We start from the raw sequence: 24,770 nt of genomic DNA on the forward strand, positions 1-24,770 counted from the left end.
ATAGTTAGGCACATCATGTGCTACTGTCTTCGGGTGCTGCAATCCCATCGATCGCATAACACTTGGCCCTGGCATCGTGGCACTGTTGTTTGGTGCCCGACTTCTCGTCGCCCTCCCAGCGAAAGTAGGGGCACTCGTGCTTCTGGTGATAGTCCGACTGGCAGAGGTATACCATCAGGAGAAAGGGCCGACATGCGTTCTTCAGCATGGCCTTGGCACCCGGGCTGGTCTTAAGCAGGTTGTACACGGTCATGGCTGCACAGAAATATGCATTTAATATCGTTTAGCTGACAATTATTGAAAGATCTCACCATCCTTGCGACAGAAGTCAAACATTTTGATGTGATACGCCTGCTCCTTGGGTCGATCCGCGTACAGTGTCTCCGCATCGAGCTTCACCATCTTCATGTTGATCGTATCGCTCTTGCCTATATACTTGCGCTGCTTGTAAAGACACTCCACGAAGCACTAGAGACCGATCGCAGATTAGATTAGGTTAGAGATCCCAACTGTATATATACCAACCGACAGAAACTTGAGCGTTTTGCCCATATCTTTATCTCCATCCGGTGGCAGCCGATTGGAATGTATGGAGAAGCATTTCATCAGCGTCTCCTCATCGCCCAAATACAGATCCGAGCAGCATCCACTGCGCTGTCATTGTCGTTAACTATCAATTATTTCTGGGCTGTTAATGGAAGACACGGCTGCTCACCTTCATGCCACACTTTTCCTCAGTTAGTGTCTCTATTGAGCCCGCCTCCACAGCCGTCTCCTCGGACTCCTGTGCCAGGACCTGCCCGACCAGCAGAAGGCCAAGTAGTAGACACACTCGACTAGGCATTGTGTTGTTTAATGAAATGGAGCCGAGTTTTGCACGCTGCTTTATAACATTTCGTATTTAATTAAAATGGTTTTGCTTAATTAAATTTAGAAAAAATTGCAGCTCCACTTGTGTAATGGCTCGCAACAAAAACAAATCTATTAGCTCGAAGATATGATATCACGATGAAGCCTCATTTAAGGCAATAATTTAAATTCAGCCCGAAATCGCCAATGTTCCGGAGTAGCATCTATATAAAGGCCACATATTCGGATTTAGCAAAGAACCAAGTTGAGCAGCAAAATGCATCTAAAAATCTCCATAACATTCGTCTGTTGCGTCTGGGTAAGTTCCTGACTAAAATATAAATGTTGATACTTAGTTTAATTTTAAACAGTTCGCCGGCGCACTCAAAATTGACTGCGATAAGACCGATACCATAAACGAGGATCACATCCATCACTGCTGCAAGCATCCCGACGGGCACAATGATATCATTGCCAGCTGCGCCAATGAGACGGGCTTCAAGGTGCCCAATCCGAAGGAGCAGGCAATTGTGGATCTGACTGCAGGTCGCGCCATTGCCGGCACCTGCTTCGCCAAGTGCGTCTTCGAAAAGCTGAACATCATGAAGGACGACAATCTGGACATGGATGCAGTGCGCAAGTATTTGAACGACAAGTACAGCGATGATCCGGAGTATGTTAAGGAAATGATAAGCGCCTTTGATCATTGCCATGGCAAAAGTGAGTCGAAGCCATAGCGAATCCCATCTCTGTACGCAATCTGATCGAATGTCGTATCATTTCAGCTGAGGAGAATACTGCCAAGTTCATGTCGAATCATATATTCGTGCAGATGTCTCAGCATTTCTGCGCGCCCAAGTCCAGCGTGATCATGGCCTGTGTCATACGACAATTCTTCCACAATTGTCCCGCCGATCGTTGGTCCAAGTCCGCGGAGTGCGAGAACGTATTGGCCTTTAGTCAGAACTGTCGCGATTCCTTGGCCACTTTGTAAAGAGTTGAACTATGAAACAATAAAGAAGATATATTACATATATCCATCTGATCTGATCTAGCTGTTTAATTGATCAGCTTTTCTCTCTAAGCTCTCTCTAAGCGACTTGTCAACTTTAACTAAACATATATCTATCCAAATTCTTGATGAGAATGTTCCCTCTCTTTTGCTCTATTGCACCTCTTTAATTCTCAAGTTAAAATCAAAGTTGTATGCTGCTTTGTTCATTTAATTCCTCTTATAAAGATCGTTATACAATTCTATAAAGATTTATATGCTTAGAAGTCTATGGACATCCTTCACATGGTGGTTAGCACATCCTTGCACTTCTTGGAGAAGGCCAAGGTCTCCGCGCACTCCGTGGTGTTGGACCAACGGCTTCTGGGGCAGTTATGGAAAAAGTTCTTGATCACGCAGGACAGTATAATGCTGGACATGGGCTTGCAGTACTTTGCGGTACTGAAGGCGCGCACAATTGGCATCGATAGAAACTCCGCCGTGGCCTCCTCAGCTGAAAGTGTGCCCATGCAAAATATGAATGTCTACTAAAAGTTTCGACTGTTTGCTTACATTTCGAATGGCATTTCTCGAATGCATCCAACATCTCCGTCTCGTACTCGGGATCCAGCTTGTGCACGGTCCGAAAATGACTGCGCACGGCCAGCATGTCGAGCGAATCGTTCACCATAAATTTGTAATGATCGAAGACGCACTTGGCCCAACAGTTGGCGGACATGACCTCGTCAACAGTGATGTCCTCCATGGCCTCCTCGTTCCTGGAGGGCAGCCGAAAATTGGTTTGCTGAGCGCACAGCTCGGTGACATCGTTGTGCCCGTCCGGATGTTTGCAGCAGTAGTGTATGTGATCCTCGTGAATGCGTTCCATATGGCGGCAGTGGACTCGAATGCCCAGCGAGGGGCGGATCTGTGTGTGCATAAACGTATGTTATATTGAGAATCAGGTCGGTCAAGCACAGCATTGACTTGACTTACCACCACCAGCCGCAGCGCCAGTGAAAAGGCCAACACATATATCGCTCTCCACATGCTGACAACTAGCTGCGGATGCCAGTTGCCAGTGGCCATTTATAGGTCAGCGTTTAGCCCGAATCAATTGTCGAGCTTTAATGGAGTTTGAAATGAACAGACGTTAATTTAATGCACGCCCAATTGCTGGGCATTATGATGACAACCAGCGGGCAACCCCTGGCAACGAGCCAGCGGAGGGTCGTCATGGCAGCTGTCAAACGGGTCGCGGACTGTTTTCGCTTGTTGTGGGCCTGCGAGCTGTGTACTTAATTAGTCCGACTGCTGGCCTTTGAAATTTGATAAGAGGTTTTCAATAAGCATCCATCAATAGAAACACTTAAAGATGGGTAAAAAGGGCAAGGGCAAGGGCAATAAGCTGGCCAAAATGTCCGAGGAGGAGCGTGCCAGATACTTGCAAATGCGCGCCGACATGGAGGAGGAGACCAGGCGACGTAAAATGCAACTCATTGCGCTCTACATGAAAGTACCGACGCACAAATACCCTAACAAAACTGCGCTTCCCCTCGACTATACACTCTTGATCCCCTGCAGAACAAACTGAAGCGTGAGGATGCGTTTTGCCGCTTAAACATGGCCAAAATCAACCAGGAATGGCGTTCCATACTGCGGCAGGTGAAGATACAGGATCTGCGACGTGAAATCGTCGATGTGGCGCAGTTTTTCAAGGAGGCACTCAAACGCAAGAATCAGGTTATACAACGACTCATCGGCGACATCAATACCACGGAGGATATGTACGCCAATCTGCAGCAGTCGCACATGGAGAACATTGACCGGATCATAGGTAAAGTCTGGACACGTGTGGTATATGCATGTATTTATTTTATTCTTTTTTTTTTAATTTTTTTTCAAAACCCCAAACCCAGGCATTCACAGTAGCCGCATACAGTTCTTCTGGCGCATCTACGAGGACGATAAACAGGCGGTGCTTAGAGAATGGAAACAGGATGCGTGCATCTTCAAGGAGCTGCAGGCGGAAAAGCAACAACAGCTGGAGTGCGTTTTCTATCAACTAGAGGATAGCTCTGATCGAGCTGTTAAGGACAATCACGAAAGTTTCCTGGATCGTGTCGAGGATCTGAAGAGCGACGTGAGTGCTCATCAGCTAATTAAACAACATGTTACCATATTCCTCCCAATCATCGCACTGCGCCTTCGCATACTCCGACATGCATTTGATTAGCTCACGCGACTGGCTGCACTTGTTGTTGCTGTTGTTGTTGTTGCTGTTGTAGCGGGAGTGCTCCAGATAGCGAAAGCATTGCTGCACCGTGTCCATGTAGAAGTTGCGCAGCTCGCGATCCCTCAGATCCTTGGTCAGCAAATAGCTGACCTTGCGGCGATCCGGCTGACCATTACCATCCACCTGCAAGAACAGGGCTTAGCTGTTAGTGTTGAGGGGCCTCTTGCCTGTGGCTGACCTACCATGTTCATCTCCTCGAAGAAGCACTGTGCCACACAGGCGCCCCCCATGTCACCCGTGTGGCTCACCTTGTTGTTGTCCGTCTGCTTTACACTGCGCTGCCAACGATTGCCATAGGGCTGCTGCTGCTGCTGCTGCCGCTGCCCTTGCCCCTGACCTTGGCCCTGACCCTGCCCCTGGCCATAGTCTTGGATACCGTATGAGTTGTCAAAGTTGTATCTGCCATTGCCATAGCGTCTGTCATTGTCGTCCTGGTTGCTGCCGCTGCGCTGCATGCAGTTGCGCACGATTCGCTTCAGCTCCGAATCGCTGACGCCATCCTGGGAGCGACACTTGAGGCAGTGTATGCCGCAACAAAAGCCGAGTAAGAGGAACACCAGTAGACGCATCTCAAGCACTGTTGAGCTGCTCATGACTGCACGCGACATTTATAGCCAGTGGCAGCTGACACTGACGCCCTAATAGCCGCCCGCTTGACTGACACACAATGGAAGCATTGACGTTGACTGCAATTCTAATAATTCCGTTTTCAACGCCAATTCTCAGATGCAATTGGAACTGGAGAACATTACGGGCAGGGGCGAGGGCAAGCTGGAGGCGCTGTGGCAGGAGTATCAATCTGTGCTGGCCGGCTATGGCAAGCACATCGAGGGTTTCTACTCGGAGTATGTGGATCTGAAGCAACATGACGAGGAGAGCGCTCAACAGATCAGCCAGCAACATTATGAGATTGAGCATCTGATTGAGGAGCTGTCCAATCTGCGCCTGCTCGCCGAGGAGCAGCAAATCAAGCAGCAGGCCCAGCTGAAGCAGAGGCAGAGCATCAAGCAAGCGCTCACGGAGCGCCTGCGCGAGCTGCGGACTTGCGTCGACAAGGAGCTGGAAACCGAGCACAAGCTGTTCAAGCAAATGACCGTGGAGAGCTACGAGGCCATTGAGGTGGGTGCCTGACAGGTCTACAACATGACATAGCCCTTAGTGATAACCATTTCAGACGCTCAAGAGGCACCTGACCAAGGTGGAAACATTGTCGCAGCTGTCGCGCATCTGCGCCAAAATGGAGACCCAGCGGGAAAAACTGTTTCTACTGCCGCAGCTGTCACGTGAAATAATCGAGATACGCGAGCTGAAAACGCCAGAGGAGGATGCAGTCAGCGATCCTCTCAAGGTAAGCCGCACTTTTGAGCAGTCAGAGCAATTACTAATTTCCAACTTAGGAGGAAGTTGCCGCCTTGCCGCAGATGGAAACCTTTTGGCGGCGCGTCAACAATGTGTCCGTTGACGTGGCCTGTCTTAAGCAGCAAAAACGCAATCTGGAGGCAGACAATGCACGACTCAAGGCAGAACTGCAAGAGTATCTCATCAACCTGAACATTAGCAACGGCTCCAACAGCCACATACACGACTATCTGTCCAAGCGGCCCAAGAGCATGTCCGTCGACCGCGTAACCCAGCTGCGCCTGCAGCCCAAACAGGTCAAGAGCGCGATGGCAACAGCGGGCGGACGACGACCGCTGCCGCGTCCAGCTGGTAGCTATGTGCCCAGCTGTGAAGCAGGCATATCAAATACTATTCGATCTCGTAACTTGGTGAGGGGCAGGCCTCAGTTGGCTAAAATTGATGTGACAAAGCACTTCTAAATTTTAAATTTCGGCCAGTTTTTGAAAATTCCATTTGAAAACTATCTAATTTTAAGTAATGCACTAAAATGCATCGTTCCCGGAATATTATCAAGCGCTTTGTGCTAAGTCGATGCCCACCGCCCGCCTTTGGTGGGGTGCCCATAAGAGATTCCATAGCCAATGGCTATAGCCATGCCCAAGCCAACCTTGCTGCCAGCTGCCGAAAATTGTATACAAAACTTTTAGAATCTGGCAGAGATCATCTCGTAGATATACGCGGGGCATTAATATCGCGACGTCGCGACAACGACATGACCTGGGTCAAGTTAACTTGCAATCTGACGAAAAATATCAAAAAGAAGCCCAAATCTGTGGTGGATTACCTGAGCATGCCGCTCAGGGATTGTTTCGACTTTAAACCATGTCGCATTGGTTATAGGAAGCGAATCCTTTGCTCGGAATGCATCGGATCAAACACAGGCGATAGGGAACTGAATATCGGTGCTCAAATAACCAGCCCGCCTATTCAGTTGGAGCCGCAATCGGATAATACAAGTGAAGAATTTCGAAACGAAAGAGTGCGCTTCCAAAGTCTGCGCGTCACTCCGAGAAATCCGCTGAAATCTTAAAGTAACCAACACTTTTGTAATAGACTGGGAAAATACTATAAAGCACAGCACAAATTCCATTTAAATTTGTAACGCTTTTCTTTCAATATGGCGCCAGACAACGCAAGCCGGCAACCCCAGTAGTGCTGCCAGATCGTTGAATACTGTTCAGACAGTATTTATCTAGTATGTTTTTCGTTGTGGCTCGCATACACGTTTCACATCCACACTGTTCCGCAGTTTTCCGCAGACACAACCCATGTCCAATAGTCGTTTACACAGAAATCCGATTAAATACAAAGAATAGTTCAAGTTTAATTAATAAAAGTTTGCTGCCGCTGCTGCTTAATTCAGCGCACAAATTAAAAGCAATGGACAAGTGAATTAAAGTCGAAATCAAGCCCGCATTCGGGGTGTAAAAATCGGATGTGTTTTTTACATCTGTGTATCTACCGAATTCAAAGTGTATGTGCGTTTGGGAGTGTGTGTGTGTGTGTGTGTACATTTGTACGTACGCTACGCACTGTTATAGATACAACAACAAGCCAGCAGCAGCAGCAGAAGCAGCAGGCTGACAGTTGGAACGGCAACGGGCACGGGAACGGTGAACGCTGAACAGCAGGAGCATATTCTTGTTCTTGTAAAATTACCAAAAAGAAATTTCATTCGGAAAATGCGGAAATGAGGCTGAGAAAGAGAAACAACCCCGAAAACGCAAACGAATTATGTACATAAGACCAAAAGGCAAAAACAACAAGCAAAAAGGAGAGAAGACAAGCGCTGTGGTCTTTTAGCTTCGATTCAACTTTATTTTGTGATTAATAAAAACAACGAAAATATAAAGTTACGAAAACTGTGCATAGAAAGTGTGAGAAACTCAAAAACCCATCAAAATCAAAACTCTGCTCTGCTCTGCGCTGCATTTGGATTGTAAATTAATTTTTTTTTTCTTTTTGGGCCACGCCGTCGCCGTAGGCGCTCGTTCTTGTTGGGCGACGCGAGATAAACATAAAGAGAGATAAATACAGAAATAAAAAAAAAAAAAACAAATTAATGGAAAAGCATAGACACAAATAAGTATATATAATTTTATTGGTGTTGCGCGCTGAGTGCTTATCTATATGCATATGTCGTCATTGTCGCCTTCGATTTGGGTCTGTCTGGGCGCCTCTGCAGCTAGAGCTGCCTGCATGGAAATGTAACTGGAGCAGGCGTAGAATTATTTTCCGAAATGTGTTCAATGCAGGCCTGAAGATAAAAAGAAAGAAATCAAACGCGGAAATCAGAACGGGCCCCAATAAAAGGTTTGTAAATGCGCCTGCCACAAGAACAATTCTTTGTATTCAAATACTGCCACACCTCCCCCGCCACATATATATATATATGAAAAAAAAATATATGTGTGTGCGTGCGTGTGTGTGTGTGTGAGTGCACTTCATTTGTGCTTCTTATTGACTAACAGCTGCCGCATTCTTTGCCATTTTCATTTGTGCCATTAGCCAAGTCAAACGCTAAATAATAAAAAAAAACAACAACAATGATTGCCACCACTCACAACTGCGCAATATAATATTATCCATATAAATATTATATATATATAATATACATATGCATATGTATATATATCCACCACATCGACATCGATACATCTGGAGCACTAACTATCATCCAGCATCAAACATAAAAAATATGCCCCGGCAGCTTCTACTGCTGCTGCTGTTGGCCCTCATCCTGGTCGCGCTGCCAGCAGCCAAAGGTAAAGCCATCCGCTCCATCCATCCAAGCATATTGTCTAGATCCCAGTCTGTTGTCTTTCGCAGCGCAATATCAATCGCCGCGCATCATCGAGCATCCCACGGATCTGGTGGTCAAGAAAAATGAGCCCGCAACACTCAATTGCAAGGTGGAGGGCAAGCCGGAGCCCACCATTGAGTGGTATAAGGTATGTAGCGAGAGAATACTAAAGAGTTTTCCATATATAATCTGGTCTCTGATGTGCAGGATGGCGAACCAGTCAATACCAATGAGAAGAAATCGCATCGTGTGCTGTTCAAGGATGGCGCCCTATTCTTCTACCGCACCATGCAGAGCAAGAAGGAGCAGGACGGTGGCGAATACTGGTGTGTGGCCAAAAACCACGTGGGCAAAGCCGTCAGTCGGCATGCCTCGCTCCAAATAGCTGGTAAGCACAGGCACAGACACCACAACTTGTTAACCCACACTTGCGAATGTTTTGGTACCATGTTTGACACCTTGTTGCTGTCTTTGCAGTTTTGCGCGACGATTTTCGCGTGGAACCGAAAGACACACGCGTGGCCAAAGGCGAAACGGCGTTGCTCGAGTGTGGGCCGCCCAAAGGCATACCAGAGCCGACCATTATCTGGATGAAGGCAAGCAAACGCAAATCTTAGGCAACATTTATGCCAAATTTTAAACTGTCTGGCTTTTTGTTATATTTTGTTTTTAGAATGGCGTGCCGCTGGATGACCTGACCTCGAAACCTTTCGGCACCAGCTCTCGTGTGCGCATTGTGGATGGCGGCAATCTGCTGATCAGCAATGTTGAGCCAATCGATGAGGGCAACTACAGGTGCATTGCCCAGAATTTGCTGGGCTCGCGCGAATCCAGCTATGCCAAACTGATTGTACAGATCAAGCCGTTCTTTATGAAAGAACCCAAGGATTTGACTATGGTCTATGGCCAAACAGCTACGTTCCACTGCTCTGTTGGTGGTGATCCGCCACCAAAGGTGCTCTGGAAGAAGGAGGAAGGCAACATACCCGTATCCCGTGCGCGTATTCTGCACGACGAGAAGAGCCTCGAGCTGAGCAATATAACGCCCAACGATGAGGGCACCTATGTTTGTGAGGCGCACAACAATGTGGGGCAGATCAGCGCCAGAGCAACGCTCACCGTGCATGGTACGTTGATTAGCCAAGTATTCCATATTGTTATCCACCTAATTGTTTGTTTTCCTATGCAGCACCACCAAATTTCTCGAAGAAGCCCACAAATAAGAAAGTTGGTCTCAATGGCCAAGTGCAGCTGCCTTGCGTGGCCACTGGCAATCCGCCACCATCTGTATTCTGGACCAAGGAGGGCGTATCCACGCTTATGTTCCCAAACAGCACCCATGGACGTCAGCACATTACAGCGGAGGGCACGCTGCAGATCAGTGATGTGCAGCAGGATGACGAGGGCTTCTATGTGTGCTCCGCTTTCAGTGTGGTTGACTCTTCCACCGTGCGCATCTTTTTGCAGGTCAGCACGGTAGACGAGCGCCCACCACCCATCATACAAATTGGACCCACAAATCAAACCCTGCCCAAGGGCTCGGTGGCCACAATGCCCTGCCGAGCCACAGGAAATCCTACGCCACGTGTTAAATGGTTCCACGACGGCTACGCGGTGCAGACGAGCAATCGCCACAGTATCGTGCAGGGCAGCTCCCTCAGAGTGGATGGTATATATTTTTGAATATATTTTTATAAATATAGATTCTTAAACTTGTTCTAATCTATTACAGACCTTCAGCTAAGCGATTCTGGTCTATATACATGCACTGCCACCTCGGAACGTGGTGAATCCTCTTGGTCGGCTACCCTGACGGTAAAATTACAGCTTAATTGAAAAATGTCTTGTCTGCTCACTAATAACATTTGCTTTCATACAGGTGGAGAAGAGTAGCTCTGCAACGCTGCATCGTATAGCGGATCCCAGCACCTATCCCGCACCTCCAGGCACGCCAAAGGTGATCAATGTCACACGCACCAGCATCTCGCTGCGCTGGGCCAAGAGCCAAGAAAAACCAGGCGCCGTTGGACCTATCATAGGGTAAGCTTTTTTGTAAACGTTGTAATCGAAATTTGATAAAAATCAAGACCAAGCTTAAATGAAATGGTGGAGAATTAATTAGAATACCTAAGTTAAGAGCAAGATTGCTTAAATGTTTTGACTTGTTTCGATAAATAGCTAATTCTAAACTGATATTTAATTTATTTATATCATTCAAATTATATCATATATTATTTGCAGCTATGCTGTGGAGTATTTTAGTCCCGATCTGCAGACGGGTTGGATCGTAGCCGCTCATCGTGTGCCCGACACTCAAGTGACGGTGAGTAGGCCTTCCCTTATTGTCATACCTACGATTTGGCTAATCCTTCTTATGTGTGTTCTCCACAGATCTCAGAACTGACATCCGCCACGGCGTATGTGTTTCTGGTGCGCGCAGAAAATTCACAGGGTGTGTCCGTGCCATCAGGCCTATCGAATGCCATAAAAACCTTGGGCGAGGACTTTGATGTGACGCCGTCCAACGAGTTATCTGCAGCGCGCACGCTGCTGACGGGCAAGGTAAGGAGAACTCAATAAGAGCAAATTCAATTAAATACTTACGATTTTATTTATGCACAGGTCGTGGAGCTTATCGATGCATCCGCTGTAAACGCCAGCGCCGTGCGCTTGGATTGGATGCTTCATGTGAGCGCCAATGAGAAATTTGTTGAGGTGAGTTATAATCCTTATTAAAATCAAGAATTCAGCAACTAATCTCCAATCTATTCCCCAGGGCTTACACATACGCTATCGGGATGCTAGCTCCCACTCGACGCAATATAATGTCATCACAGTGCTTGATGCCGGAGCGGAGTCCCATGTGGTGGCAAATTTGCGAAAATATACGAAATACGAATTCTTTCTGACGCCCTTCTACGAAACCATCGAGGGCCAGCCAAGCAACTCCAAACTGGTGACAACCTTTGAGGATGGTAAGTCTTAGCAATATTCCTTTTGTTTATGCTTGTGTTTAATCTGATTAATTGTTTAGTGCCCTCCGCACCGCCGGATAATATACAAATTGGCATGTACAATTTGACTGCTGGCTGGGTGCGGTGGACGCCGCCGCCAGCACAGCACCACAATGGCAATCTATATGGCTACAAGATTGAGGTTAGCGCCGGGAACACCATGAAAGTGTTGGCCAATATGACGCTGAATGCGACGACCACATCGGTGCTGCTCAACAATCTGACCACAACGGCCGTTTATAGCGTGCGACTCAATGCGTTTACCAAGGCCGGCGATGGACCTTACTCAAAGCCTGTAAGTGTGGAATGACTTGCCTCTAGTGTTTGCTCTTGTTATATGCTGTGCTCTCTCTGTAGAAATCCTTGTATATGGATCCTACCTATCATGTGCATCCGCCGCGTGCCCATCCTAGTGGCACACACGATGGCCGTCATGAGTCTGGCAACGATTTTACTTACCACACCAATGGCATGGTCAACACGGAGCCCAATAATGCCAATCCTACGACACATCGCAAGAACACAGCATTTCCCCAAGGCACCTGGGTAATGGTGCTGGTCATCATTATACTTCTCGTCGTGGTGGTATCCACAGCAACAGCCATGGTTTACTTTAAGCGGCGGCATCAAATGACCAAAGAGCTGGGTCATCTGAGCGGTAAGCCAAGCCATTAATATGGTTTTCTATATATAACTAACGCTTCTCTTCTTTGGCCAGTGGTAAGCGCCAATGAGATAACCGCACTGAACATCAACAGCAAGGAGAGTCTGTGGATAGATCGCGGCTGGCGCACGACGGACACCGACAAGGACTCGGGTCTGAGCGAATCAAAGCTACTGTCCCATGTCAACAGCAGCCAGTCCAACTACAATAACTCGGATGGCGGCACCGATTATGCCGAAGTGGACACACGCAACCTGACCACGTTCTACAACTGTCGCAAGGTGCGTCCGAGTTGCTGCCACAACATAAACTCTAGTTAATCAGCTTGTTCTTTCTCAGAGCCCCGACAATCCTACGCCCTATGCCACGACCATGATCGTGGGCACCTCTTCCAGCGAAACCTGCACCAAAGCGACCTCGCTAAGCGCTGACAAGGATTCGGGCACGCATTCACCCTACTCGGATGCATTCACGGCACAGAGCGCTGCAGCTGCTGCTGCGGCTGCTGCTAGCAACAAGTCGAACTATTTGCAATATCCTACTGAATCTATCAATTGGTCAGAGTTCTTGCCACCACCACCGGAACATCCGCCACCGCTGTCCTCCAACTATGGTTATGCGCAGGGCTCGCCTGAATCCTCGCGCAAGAGCTCCAAAAGCGCCGGCTCGGGCATTTCCACCAATCAAAGGTGAGTTACATAACTGCAGCATTAAATGGAAGGACCATTTAAATTCCTCCCCCCTGTTCTATCAGCATTTTAAATGCCTCTATACACAGCAGCTCGTCGGGTGGCTTCTCTGCCTGGGGCGTTTCGCCGCAGTGCGCCGTCGGCGCCTGTCCCCAGGAGGATCTGTACAGCAATCCGCTGAGTGCTATGGGCGGCACACAGAATCGCTACCAGATTACGCCAACCAACCAGCATCCGCCGCCATATCCGCCCTGTTTTGGCACCAGCGGCGCGGGCGACATGGCCTCCCGCAACATACATATCCACTATCCCACACAGCGACATGCCGTCAGCGAGTACCAGGCCGGCTTGAATGCGACGCGCTGCGCCAACAGCAACAGAGCCTGCAACAGCTGCGACGCACTGGCCTCGCCCATGCAGCCACCGCCGCTGCCGCCGCCAGCGGAGGGCTGGTACCAGCCGGTGCATCCCCATGGCAGTCAGATGCAGCCCACTGCCTCCAGTCACCAAATCTATCAGTGCTCCTCTGAGTGCTCGGACAACTCGCGCGCCTCGCATGGCCACAGCAAGCGACACCAGCAGCAGATCCATTCCGACAGCAGGGCCGAGCACAGCAGCAGCAAGCGTTCCGGCCAGCGTCGACAAGCTGCACATCTTGCCCAACAGCAGCAGCAGCAGAACTCCTGCGCAGAGAGTGAGAACGAGAACATGCTGTCGGGCTATGAGCTGCATCAACGCAATTATACGAGCGACTGCTGCAACAGCTCACGCGAGGGTGACACCTGCTCCTGCAGCGAGGGCTCATGCCTGTACGCCGAGGCTGGGGATCCCATGGGACCGGCTCCGCGCCTGATGACTGCTAAAAATACTTAAACTGGTTGGCTAGCGTATTTACATAAAGATCCGATGGGGATTGGGTCTTGCGTAGTATTAATATAGCATCTAGTCCGAAATTTCATTCATATCGAACCTAGCACACGATACTATACCGCATTTTATATAACTAGAACTGTGCTGCGACCGTACCCGCGCCCGCGGCCCCAAAACATATAATACGCAAAATGGAATGAAACCGAATACGTACATACACTCACAAAAAAAAAAACAAGAGAACAAGAAGTAGAACTACCTAAACTACAATCAAGGTGCACAGCTCGAATTATGATCTTAACTAAATGGTACTTTGTGCGGGCCTTAAGCAAATACGAATTTTAGATATTAAAAAAAAAACTCAGTAAAAACCTGCACAGAGCGAATGAAAGATCCCAAAATACTGTACTTAAGAAGTGAATGCTGTATAATATGCTTCCAAAAAAAAAAAAACAACAACAACAACAAAAAGATAAGGAAGACAACTCGATAAATTGCTAAACACGAAATACGTACTCAACAAAAATAATAACAGTCAGGCCATAGCAAGTACCATAAATAACACTTTTGATAAATCCAGAACTAGTTAGATATAAACAGTATGTATACAGTTAGAGTTGGCTGGCCCCTAGTCATAGGCTTGAATTAACGTTAGTAGCATGTACTCACAAAACTCTTTCATATCTACGATCACAATCGAGCGTTTATCAACACTATGTTCCCTGAATTCGCATTTTACATACTACTTATATAGTGAAGGAAATTACGAAGACGACGTTTAGATCGAGAACAATGAACGGCAGTTGCAATGTTTAATGGTTAGTGCTTTTCTATAAAACTGAAAACTCAAAAAAAAAAAAAGGAAGACGAAGAAATACTTCATAAATAACGACTTGACCTAGTGCTTAGTAAAACTTAAACTCTAATTACAACTTATTATGCTTAATAGGCAGCATATACATAAATAGCTAAAGCCAACACTTCGGTGCCATCGAAGAAAACCTCCACACACACACACACACATACAAGCCATTGTCCGATCTTTAACCTGTTTACGACCCCTTGAACCCTCCGGCCGTTCGCCTTTGTGTGGGGGCTCTCCATAACGTACATACATTTTTACAAGCTTGCATTTGAAAAAGTCTAAAATGTACCTGTGATATATATAACCCCATTAAAGTATTTTAATATTATTAATTTTTAGATTTTTTTTTTTGTGTTCTTAGTTTGGTTTTACTTTTTTCTCACACATTTTATTTTTCAAGCAACGAAAACCGCACACACATATATGAAAATTTTTGGGTGTTTTAAGAGCAAACATAGCATAATTTAGAACTTAGCACGTACGACATTAGAAATGCAAAATATATCATCATCCCAAATAAAATAAAGAGCCCAGTGAAACGCGCTGCTTCGGCCAGCCGAAGAGGTCGCACACTCAAAATTTTCAAAACATGTCTCGATTCTTAAGTACCCGAAACGGTTAGACAAACAAAGTGTGCGACTCCATTGATTAATACTATAACCATTTGGACTTAATTCAACGAAATGAAATGTTTAAATACACACACATAATATTTTAAATAATAATAATAATAATAATAATAATGATAATATTTAGCATATAGCACATAGAAACGCGCATGTATCAAACTATAAAAAATCAAAAGAATGCTTTTAGCATATAGACACAAGCCACTTCCTTGCGTGCACCCTCCTACTTATAAGCCTAGTTCGTTGAGGTGCTCATGCATGTAAATATACACTATATAGCGTCATATACACTACACTACAAAACACAACACAACATATTTATGCCCCCCCCCTCAGCCATACATACATAAACTAAACTATTATATTATTGAAAGCCAACTAGCTTGAGTTGAACTACACTTCCGTAGCATAATGAAGCCTAGTTGGGCACTTGGGTTTTAATTAATTAGCAACTAGTTATTAACTACGTACATACGAGTATTTTAAAGTCATAGCGTAAACGAATTTTAAGATTTAAAACTAAAATCAACATTAATTTCTAGTGCATAATAGTATGCCATATGTAAACGACATTTTTCAAAAAAAAAACGAAAAGGAAAAACTGACATAAATCTACTTACCATACATAATATAAAACGATATATATATACATATATATATATATATACATATAGCATTTAAATTACATAAACAATAAAGGAACATTTTACATATATGTGGAAAAGATTAAGGCTATTTAATAAGTGTATTTAAGACAGTCAACTTATATGTTTTATATACCATTAACTTCTCTTGTTTTTATATTTTAACATAATTTAAAGATCTTTTTCTACATTTATCTTTCCCGTATGTCATCTTGCTGCTCTTCCTATTTATCAGCATAAATTCCTCTTAGTTCATTTGGTTTATTTTGAGTTCGAACTCACTTTAGAAAACTTCTTTTACGTACTTATTAATATTGCTACGTTTCTCATAGATCTTAAGAACTGTTAAGTTGTCGCAGCAGGAGTTTTTCCACTAATGTTTTGTCAGTTGTGCCAGCTCAATCCCTAGAGCAACGCCTGTTTTCAACAGAAAACTGCGGAACTTGGCACTTGAGCCAAGTGCTGGCTGCCAGCCACAACGTGGTTTCAGTTTTCAGTTTTTTTCGCCTAGAACAGAGATTACCGAGCGGTTCCAAAAAACCTGTCAAGTGTCCAGTCCGGCTCTAAGACAGCTGTCTAAGTATCGAAGGCTTCCCAAACTGCATATCAACTTGGATATATATGTGATTGTGTGATTGATCATGCCGAAAGCCCCTGAAATGCCTTCCTGCTTCAACAGAAAGAATAGCTTGCATTACCCCGTCATATGCCAGGAACCATCATCTGCAATCTTGATGCGATCCGTCACAGTCATTGTGAGACGCCGCTGTCGGTTCCACAATTTGTTATCAAACTCAACTAACCCTTCGAGCTGGGCATGCGGGCTAACCGAATACTAATTGAGGCCAGATTTCGATTACAACAATTAAAATGAAGAGCGGCATCTTTGTTTGACAATCCCACAGTACTTGTTGGGTTAATTTGCGTGTATTTCTAAAACTGGATCAACCGGAAACGCAATTAATCAATTTATATATAATCATATTATATGAAATCCAATTTCCAATTGCATTAGGGGGCATAAGATACTTTGTAGAGCAAATCTAAGAGTCGAAAGATTTTTGAATATATTTGAAGCGCTTAGTTAGAAGCAAAGATAAGATAAGAAAGATCATGCTTGACCATATTTTGAATATATTGTTGTTTATGATAGAAAATAATCATAAGCTTAAAGATTTTAGGATTGTCTAGATATATATAGGCCTTAGCTAGATGAAAAGATATCTCTGATACTCGCATAGAATATTTACTAGCTATATATACTTGAAGATCATATTCATATTCACATTCTTAGAGTCTTAAGATGCTTTAGGATAAATATCTTTGATCCTTGTTGAAGCAGATACCAAGATATCCTTCAGTTGTATACTGTAGCCAGTTATTTTTACTGTCTATTTCTATTCTGGCTTGAGATCTTTTGGATATACTTCTTGGTTATACGATGTGCAAATCTTGTCCAGCTGCAAAGAGTACCAGGAAGGGCCAGAAATACCGCCCATAAATCAACAACAGTCTTTAGAGCCAATAAAGCAATTTTCAGTGTGTAATCACGCATATGCCCAGCCTCGTATATAATAAACTGTGTGTAAGTGTGTATGTATGTACGTGACAAGTACAGGTATTTATGCAGATACATACAGATGTACATATATACGTATGTGTGTGTGCGTGTGTGTATCTTGTATCTTGTATCTTGTGGTTTCCAGTTATTGGGCTCGCCGCGAAGAGAGTTGGCAATGGGGTCGCGGTCGCCTGATTTGCACTTGTTGCGTGGGCTCCCCTCTGGGCACCTCGCCCACAAATGTATTGGCTGCTGCTTGTCTCTATTGCGTGTTGCACCTTTTCCGCAGTTACACAAAGATGCTGCCGCTTCTACCTGGTGCAGCTAATGATGATCACAGTGTGTGCGAAAGGCAGCCAAAAACCAATCGATTATTATCTGCCGCACTATATATTTCTTTCGGAGTTCCAGCGAACAGATTATTTTTCGTTGCCAGCGACGCCTTGACACGACCGCGTTCCCGTGCCTGTCCAGAGATTGGCCCTGGCCCTGGCCCTGGCCCTTTGGGCCAACCGGTTTGACAGGTAGAAGCTAAGCAAAGGTGAGCGCAAAAGAGCGTGAGAGACAGAGAGAGAGCGAGAGAGAGAGAGAGAGAGACTGAAAGAAAGCAGCTCGTTCTCGCTCTGGCTCTCGGCAAGGATAATCTGGATAGCTGACTGACTGTACGAATCCCTCGGCCTCTCCTTAGCCTAGACAATGGGCATGAGAAATCAGCGTAGGCATTTTCTTTTTACCGTTTGCCCCCAGCCCGAAACGATCTTGAGGGTGCGTTCGTATGCGGGTGTCTGTCCGTGTGTGATTGTTTCCCGGGCAGGTAGCGACGCAGATTTTCCCAATTCCTGATGCCTGGTCCCTTTTTCCTTTTTGTTTTTTTTTTTTTTAGAAACGGCGGCGGCGTTTTCCTTGCCTTTTTAAGGCTCCGTCTGGATTCACAATTTTTACCCAACATGTGTGCGTGTGTGTGTGTGTGTGCGTGTGTGTGTGCGTGTGCATTGCTTTCCTAGTATCAATAACAATGCGTGGCCCGCTATTGTGGGTCGGCTTTTGTGCTTCGCAGCGGGTCTCAGCTCCGCAACTCGAGCTGCCTTTCGGATTTCTGTGTGCGGCAACGTTTTGGGAGATATCGTTAATATTTTCTTGGAAACCGGGATTGTTGTGCGTCGCCGACGCCGACGCCGACGCAGGTAGCGACAAGCACCAACATGAAACGATCACAGATACACACACACACACTGGCACTTGGGCACAGATAAAGATACAGGGGCAGGGCAAGACAGGTACCTGCGCACATGATCGTGCCTGGAATGCATTGCTGCAGCACATCAAATGCGTCGGAGTTTTGGCATATGTCTGGACTAGGAACTCATTTTAATATGAATATCAAGATTTAAATGTCGAAAAATATTAAACTAAGTTATTTTGAAACATAAAAAGTTACCCTGTAGTTCGCATAACTCCTCAAAAGGATTGCCTTTATTTGTTTTTCATGTTTTCAATTTTCATTTTTTCACTAAGAAAATTTGCTGCTGTTTTGGATAGTCCACAAATATTTCCATTTTCTTTTCGTTTGCAATACTTAACAAAAAAATATATAAATAATAAATATAGACATTTTATGCGATAGGGGTATACACGAATATTTAGCATAAATCACAGAGATTTTCTAGTTTTCTTCTCTTTCTTAAAGATAAATAAATAGCAAGAAGAAGCAACCAAATTTATGTTGCATTTAAATTTAATTGAATACATAAATTTGTATATATTGTGCGAGCTGTCTGCCTCGAAAGTGTTTACAAATATACCAGCTGCACGCTTTTCTTCCATTTGCAATGCAGAATGTGGCTTATTTAATTTCGAAAATATAGAAAATACAAGTTCCGACATTGTTAAAACATATCCTTGAGCAAAAATAGGTAATTCAAAATAAGCAACCTCTAAAAAGTCGAGCCAGACAGAATTTAGCCATAAAACAGCCAAAGATAACTCAAAGCGCAGCTCTAATCGAGAGCGAGAGCGAGAGAGCGAGCGCACAAGAGAGCGCCATTACCTGCTCGCCTATTGCTGAATTTAGCTGCCTGCCATTGCTGTCGCGCTCAGCGTACTTGCGCTTGTATTGGTGGCGTGTGTGCGGCCGCTCATTTATTCTGTCGCTTTGTCATACCGTGGCTCATTCTGTTACTCGCCATCGAACCGTTCGGACGTCGCTGCGGAAATCAATTGTCGTGGTCCGGTTTTTGTCTTCACTTGAAGCTCGTTTAACGCTCGTTCGCCAGTGAATAATAGAGATAAAAAAGCCGTTCATCTGGACTAAACAACAGCTGGCCACAAGCAAGTGCATCCGAATTCGTATTTGTGCAGTGCTCATCTAGTCCCCCAGTGCATCCATATAAAGCAACTGTCGCAGCAAGCGTAAAATGCGACGCACATCAAGTATCTAAAGTATAAAATATCTCAAGAGTGAACACAAGCAACAACAACAAAAACAACGACGAGTCGAGGAACTCGTTGCAAGCTCAAGCAGAAGCTGCCACATAGAATGGCCACCAACACAGAGCTGCTGCCCTTCCATCATCAGACCACAATCTCGCTGCAGACAGCCGCCGCCCTGACCAACTATCATGGCGGTGGCGCTGGCGGAGGAGGAGGTGGTGGCGGCGGCGGCGGCGGCGGCGGCGGTGGGGCTGCAGCTGGCGGCATGGCAGCCGGCTCCGCGGCCGGTTGGAATATGGACGAACTGTATCAACAGACTGAGCTGCCCGGCTTGACACGCAACGCCCACCACCTGCTGCGCTTCACGCCCTACGCGCTGCACCATCGACCGCAGCTGCAAACGCTGCCACCTGCGCTCTATTTGCAACATGCGGCAGCCGCGGCGGCGGCAGCAGCAGCGGCCGCTGCAGCGGCACATGCCCAGCATCATCATCATCATCATCACCATCATCAGCACAGAGCCGCCTCGCCGGAGAGTCCGCCGCCCGTGGAGGGCACACACATCAGCAATCTGTTCCCGGAGCTGCTCGAGCAGATCTTTGAGCATCTGCCGGTGCGAGACTTGGGGCGTGCGGCACAGGTGTGCACCGCCTGGCGGGATGCGGCCTATGCGAAGAGCGTGTGGAAGGGTGTCGAGGCCAAGCTGCATCTGAAGCGCTCCAGTCCGAGTCTGTTCAATTGCCTGGTGCGACGCGGCATCAAGAAGGTGCAAATTCTGTCGCTGCGACGCTCACTCAAGGATCTGGTGCTGGGCGTGCCGGCGCTAACATCGTTGAATCTCAGCGGCTGCTTCAATGTGGCCGACATGAATCTGGGACACGCGTTCAGCGTGGATCTGCCCAATCTGAAGACGCTGGACCTGTCGCTCTGCAAACAGATCACGGACACCAGTCTGGGCCGGATTGCGCAGCATCTAAAGAATCTCGAGACGCTCGAGCTGGGCGGCTGTTGCAACATAACCAACACGGGCCTGCTCCTGATCGCGTGGGGCCTCAAGAAGCTGCGCCATCTGAATCTGCGCTCCTGCTGGCACATCAGCGACCAGGGCATCGGCCATCTGGCCGGCTTCAGCCGCGAAACAGCCGAGGGCAATCTGCAGCTGGAGTATCTGGGCCTGCAGGATTGCCAGCGGCTGAGCGACGAGGCGCTGGGTCACATAGCACAGGGTCTAACCTCACTAAAGTCCATCAATCTGAGCTTCTGCGTGTCGGTAACGGACAGCGGACTGAAGCATCTGGCGCGCATGCCCAAGCTGGAACAGCTGAATCTGCGCTCCTGCGACAACATCTCCGACATTGGCATGGCCTACCTGACGGAGGGCGGCAGCGGCATCAATTCACTGGACGTCAGTTTCTGCGACAAGATCAGCGACCAGGCGCTCACCCACATCGCCCAGGGCCTGTACAGGCTGCGCTCGCTGAGCCTCAACCAGTGCCAGATAACGGATCAGGGCATGCTGAAGATTGCCAAGTCGCTGCACGAATTGGAGAATCTCAATATTGGCCAGTGCAGCCGCATCACGGACAAGGGCCTGCAGACGCTCGCCGAGGATCTGTCCAATCTGAAGACCATCGATCTCTATGGCTGCACACAGCTCAGCTCGAAGGGCATCGACATCATCATGAAGCTGCCCAAGCTGCAGAAGCTCAATCTGGGCCTCTGGCTGGTCAGATGATGCGTTCACCATGACTGCAATGCCTGTGCCGCCGCCGAGGCAGAGAAGTCGGCGCAGGCTAACGCTTAGGATGCCACACACTCTGTCTGTGTGCGTGTGTGTGTGTGCGTGTGACTTTTGTGACTTTGGCTGCGTCTTCTACTTCTTTTTGACTTTCGTCTTCCTACTCGTCTCCTTCTACCTGCGTGCCGTGTTGCATGTCTGACGTGAAGGCAAGGCACGTAATTACACACACCAGCACACACCCCAACACACACGCACACACATTCGGAGTTGGGCAGACAACTAAGTTAAAAAAAAACAACAACAACAACAAGATACACTGAAAACTCATAGCTTTCGTTTGCCATACCACACGCTGTACTAAATTTTTTCGTACGAATCGAGTAGAAAACGAAACAGCAAAAGCAACAGCAGAGACAGAGCGCAGGCGAGCGAGCCAACGACAAAGGAGGGAGAGCGGCAGCGGGAGACAGAGAGAGAGAGAGAGAGAGAGAGGCAGAAAACAACAAACGCCAACAACAAAAAGCAAACAATGAACACAACACACACACATATACATATACATACATACGCAGACACAAGCACGGCAACGGCAACAACAACAGAAACAGCGACTGCGACTGCGACTGCTACGGCTACGGTGTCATGGAGCTGAAGCTCTGGTCTGGTCTGGTGTGTTGTTGCTGCCGCCGCAGGTTCCTAAGGGGCTGGCAGCGGCGCACTTGTGGGCCTGTGCGTTACGTTGACGGGGTATAGGTTAGCAGGGGGGAAGGGGACGACGACGACGCGTCAGCTTACACGCACGCAGCGCAGCGGCAGCGATAAAAAGAAACGAGAGAAAAAAAAACACGACTGCAGCTATGGCCGACGGCAGCAACAAAGTGCATGGTGATGGAGACGCGCGATAAGCATAGCGCAAGAGTGAAAGAGAGAGGGAGAAAGAGTGCGGGCAACGCAGCGCACACACACGTATGCATATGCATAAATGTGTGCTTTGCTGTGTGTGCGTGTGTGTGCCTGTGTGTATAATGCAGGCCGCAGTTAAACAGATGCAAATAAATTTAAATAGTTTATTTTAATTCACGCTTCGGCAACAACAGAAACAACAGCGAAAAAGTAGAAGCAGAAACAACAAAAGCCAGCGTCCTCCAACACTACAACAACAACAACAACAACAACAACAGCAGGCGCAGCAATGGCGGCAGCTGCGACGCCAGCAGCGACGTGAGCAGCGCTTTAAGCTTGCCCGCAACAGCAGCAGCAGCAACAACAACAACAACGACGACGACAACGACTACAAAAAAAAAAGTTTGCTCTTTGTTGGCGCTCTCTGTCTCTGCCTTTTGTTAGAAATGTTTTTTTTTTTTTGTTTTTGTGTATTTGGCCCAACGAGATTCTTTGTGTTGAACTTTATTTTTTGTTTTGTTTGCTTTTGTTTCGAATTTGTTTAGTGCAGCGTCGTTAGTTATGCCGTTTAATTTAGTTGGCGATTAAATTTAAAACATGTTAATAGTAGACACTTAACGCAAATTTAATAAATTTACATTTAGTTTTAGTTTTTAACTTGGTCAAGCAACAATTAGTCAAATAACTCAACAACTTTGTTTACTAGCAAAAAAAAAAAAAAACGAAAAGAAAAGAAAAACAACAACAACAAAAGAAACGTTAAAGAAAATTCTGTACATTTTTTATTGTTTAATTTATAAGTAAGCAAAAAGTTAAAAAAAAAAAACAAAACAAAAAAAAACTATAACGATTGAAAAGAATATGTGAATTAATTCTTTTTTCTATTGTGATATAAATATATATGTATAAACAAAAACAAAAAAATTAAATGCTAAAATACAAGAATTACGTAATTTTATTTTTAACTAAGCAAAGACAAACTAAAAGAAATACAACAAAAATTAAAAAAAAAATAAAAAACTATGTTATATATAGTAGCTATATGTTAAGTCTAGTTTCAGATCTGTTTCGATTTTAGCTCAAGTTCCCGATCTGTCAGTTTTGTTGAACCAATTTTTTTTAAATTTCAGTCCAAATGCAATATTTATAAAGGCCTTATTTCAAGACAGAAATATCTAATTATTATTATTATTATTATTATTATTATGTAACTATGTTGAACTCTCTGACGTTTCTTTGAGTATCCAAGTTTAGCATTAAGTTTAATATCATTTTATTATTGATATTTTTGTTGTAGTTTCAGGCGAATACACACACACACACACACACACACACATAGAAAAACATGAAGAAACGGAAATAAAATTCAATATGTAAAAATTAAAATAAACAAAAATTCTGCTAGAGTTCTTTAAGCGCCCGGGGGTTGAATATATATGTATCTATCTATCTATCTATCTATATATATATATATATATATATGTAAGGTAGAGTTACGGCTGAAGCTGTAGAGGAATGCAGATGCTGCCGCCAGGGGGCAAGTCAAGTTTCGGATTTCGCATGCAACATCAGTCAGCGACAGTCTACCCCCAACATCTTCTCCAGCAGCTTCCGCTTCTGCAACCGCCTCCCGCCTCCTGCTACTTCGCTTGTCTCATTTAACAAATGCGTTCGAGTATTTTGCTGTAGATTTATTTTATGCCAGCATTGTGCGTGTAATGAACAAAAGGACGCCACACTAATGCAATTGCAATGCAATGCGGCAGGCATCGATGCACATTTAAATACGCACACACACACACACACACACGAACATATTAACATAGGCAGTTGCATGTATTGACTATATAAGGATATGCCTATGTATCTGTAGCATATGTAAACGACAAATGCGGTTATGCAACACACACACACACACACACACACACACACGTACAGCTGCAATTTATATGTATTGCAATTATTTATATTGCCCTGCATTATGTATCCGCAGCAGCGCAGCAATATATACACACACACACACACGCATACATTTATATATATATAGGCAAGCACATATTGAGCACACACACACACACATAGACATAACGGTTTTACTTGCTTGCTAACTGCTTAAATTTGCATTAAATGTGCGTATGCATGCCCACGCACACATGTGTTTGTGTCTGTGTGTTCGCTCCACATCATTATATGCGTGTATGTACACACACACACACACACACACACATATATAGTGACATATCCATAGTCGCACCCACCCTTTAACATAACTTAGCACATAAGCATAAGCACAATTATAAACATTTCTAATATTGTAAACAAAGAGCCTGGTGATAACATCGACATTGGTCAAGATCAAACTGTCCCCCTTTGGTAGACATAAACAATTCACCCTAAATATCACGCCACTGTCAATGTTC

The 24,770-nt window shown here is 45.7% G+C and overlaps 7 protein-coding genes across 12 annotated transcripts; 4 read left to right on the plus strand and 3 right to left on the minus strand.

The window, feature by feature from the left end:
* Positions 1–8: 8 nt before the first annotated feature.
* On the minus strand, positions 9–844 carry Obp58d (Odorant-binding protein 58d). Its single transcript, XM_002050210.3, has 4 exons — positions 716–844; positions 526–654; positions 312–468; positions 9–255 (listed from the first exon to the last, which is right to left on the minus strand). The coding sequence occupies exons 1-4, from the start codon at positions 842–844 to the stop codon at positions 14–16; spliced, it is 657 nt and encodes a 218-aa protein (XP_002050246.1). The 3' UTR covers positions 9–13.
* A 98-nt stretch (positions 845–942) lies between these two features.
* Positions 943–1,899, plus strand: Obp58c (Odorant-binding protein 58c). Its single transcript, XM_002050209.3, has 3 exons — positions 943–1,168; positions 1,221–1,569; positions 1,635–1,899. Exons 1-3 carry the CDS (start codon positions 1,127–1,129, stop codon positions 1,841–1,843), a joined length of 600 nt encoding a protein of 199 aa, XP_002050245.1. The 5' UTR covers positions 943–1,126; the 3' UTR covers positions 1,844–1,899.
* Positions 1,900–2,062: 163 nt separating this feature from the next.
* On the minus strand, positions 2,063–2,762 carry Obp58b (Odorant-binding protein 58b). The gene is made up of 2 exons (XM_002050208.3): positions 2,414–2,762; positions 2,063–2,354 (listed from the first exon to the last, which is right to left on the minus strand). The coding sequence occupies exons 1-2, from the start codon at positions 2,727–2,729 to the stop codon at positions 2,143–2,145; spliced, it is 528 nt and encodes a 175-aa protein (XP_002050244.2). The 5' UTR covers positions 2,730–2,762; the 3' UTR covers positions 2,063–2,142.
* Positions 2,763–3,126: 364 nt separating this feature from the next.
* On the plus strand, positions 3,127–6,632 carry LOC6626178 (dynein regulatory complex subunit 2). Its single transcript, XM_002050206.3, has 6 exons — positions 3,127–3,356; positions 3,425–3,677; positions 3,760–3,983; positions 4,863–5,255; positions 5,311–5,484; positions 5,534–6,632. The coding sequence occupies exons 1-6, from the start codon at positions 3,216–3,218 to the stop codon at positions 5,954–5,956; spliced, it is 1,608 nt and encodes a 535-aa protein (XP_002050242.2). The 5' UTR covers positions 3,127–3,215; the 3' UTR covers positions 5,957–6,632.
* Positions 3,981–4,716, minus strand: Obp59a (Odorant-binding protein 59a). Its single transcript, XM_002050207.4, has 2 exons — positions 4,319–4,716; positions 3,981–4,259 (listed from the first exon to the last, which is right to left on the minus strand). The coding sequence occupies exons 1-2, from the start codon at positions 4,703–4,705 to the stop codon at positions 3,999–4,001; spliced, it is 648 nt and encodes a 215-aa protein (XP_002050243.1). The 5' UTR covers positions 4,706–4,716; the 3' UTR covers positions 3,981–3,998.
* Positions 6,602–15,716, plus strand: robo1 (roundabout 1). Of its 6 annotated transcripts, XM_070210596.1 has the most exons (19): positions 6,602–6,732; positions 6,787–7,850; positions 8,046–8,302; positions 8,367–8,488; positions 8,548–8,728; positions 8,818–8,936; positions 9,014–9,467; positions 9,530–10,009; positions 10,073–10,155; positions 10,220–10,380; positions 10,582–10,663; positions 10,732–10,902; positions 10,963–11,055; positions 11,117–11,315; positions 11,375–11,649; positions 11,712–12,012; positions 12,073–12,299; positions 12,358–12,707; positions 12,773–15,716. In XM_070210596.1, the coding sequence occupies exons 3-19, from the start codon at positions 8,155–8,157 to the stop codon at positions 13,578–13,580; spliced, it is 4,254 nt and encodes a 1,417-aa protein (XP_070066697.1). In that variant the 5' UTR covers positions 6,602–6,732; positions 6,787–7,850; positions 8,046–8,154; the 3' UTR covers positions 13,581–15,716. The 6 variants fall into 6 exon arrangements, with proteins under 6 accessions (XP_070066697.1, XP_002050240.2, XP_032291546.1 ...); XM_002050204.4 differs by lacking the exon at positions 6,602–6,732 and having other exon boundaries at positions 6,780–7,850; XM_032435655.2 differs by lacking the exon at positions 6,602–6,732 and having other exon boundaries at positions 6,780–7,850; positions 12,797–15,716.
* A 3,717-nt stretch (positions 15,717–19,433) lies between these two features.
* Positions 19,434–21,936, plus strand: Ppa (Partner of paired). Its single transcript, XM_002050203.4, has one exon. The coding sequence runs from the start codon at positions 19,813–19,815 to the stop codon at positions 21,439–21,441; it is 1,629 nt and encodes a 542-aa protein (XP_002050239.3). The 5' UTR covers positions 19,434–19,812; the 3' UTR covers positions 21,442–21,936.
* The last annotated feature ends 2,834 nt before the right edge of the window (positions 21,937–24,770 follow it).

The sequence above is a fragment of the Drosophila virilis genome, chromosome 5 (genome assembly GCF_030788295.1).
Source record: "Drosophila virilis strain 15010-1051.87 chromosome 5, Dvir_AGI_RSII-ME, whole genome shotgun sequence".
Classification (NCBI taxonomy): domain Eukaryota; kingdom Metazoa; phylum Arthropoda; class Insecta; order Diptera; family Drosophilidae; genus Drosophila; species Drosophila virilis.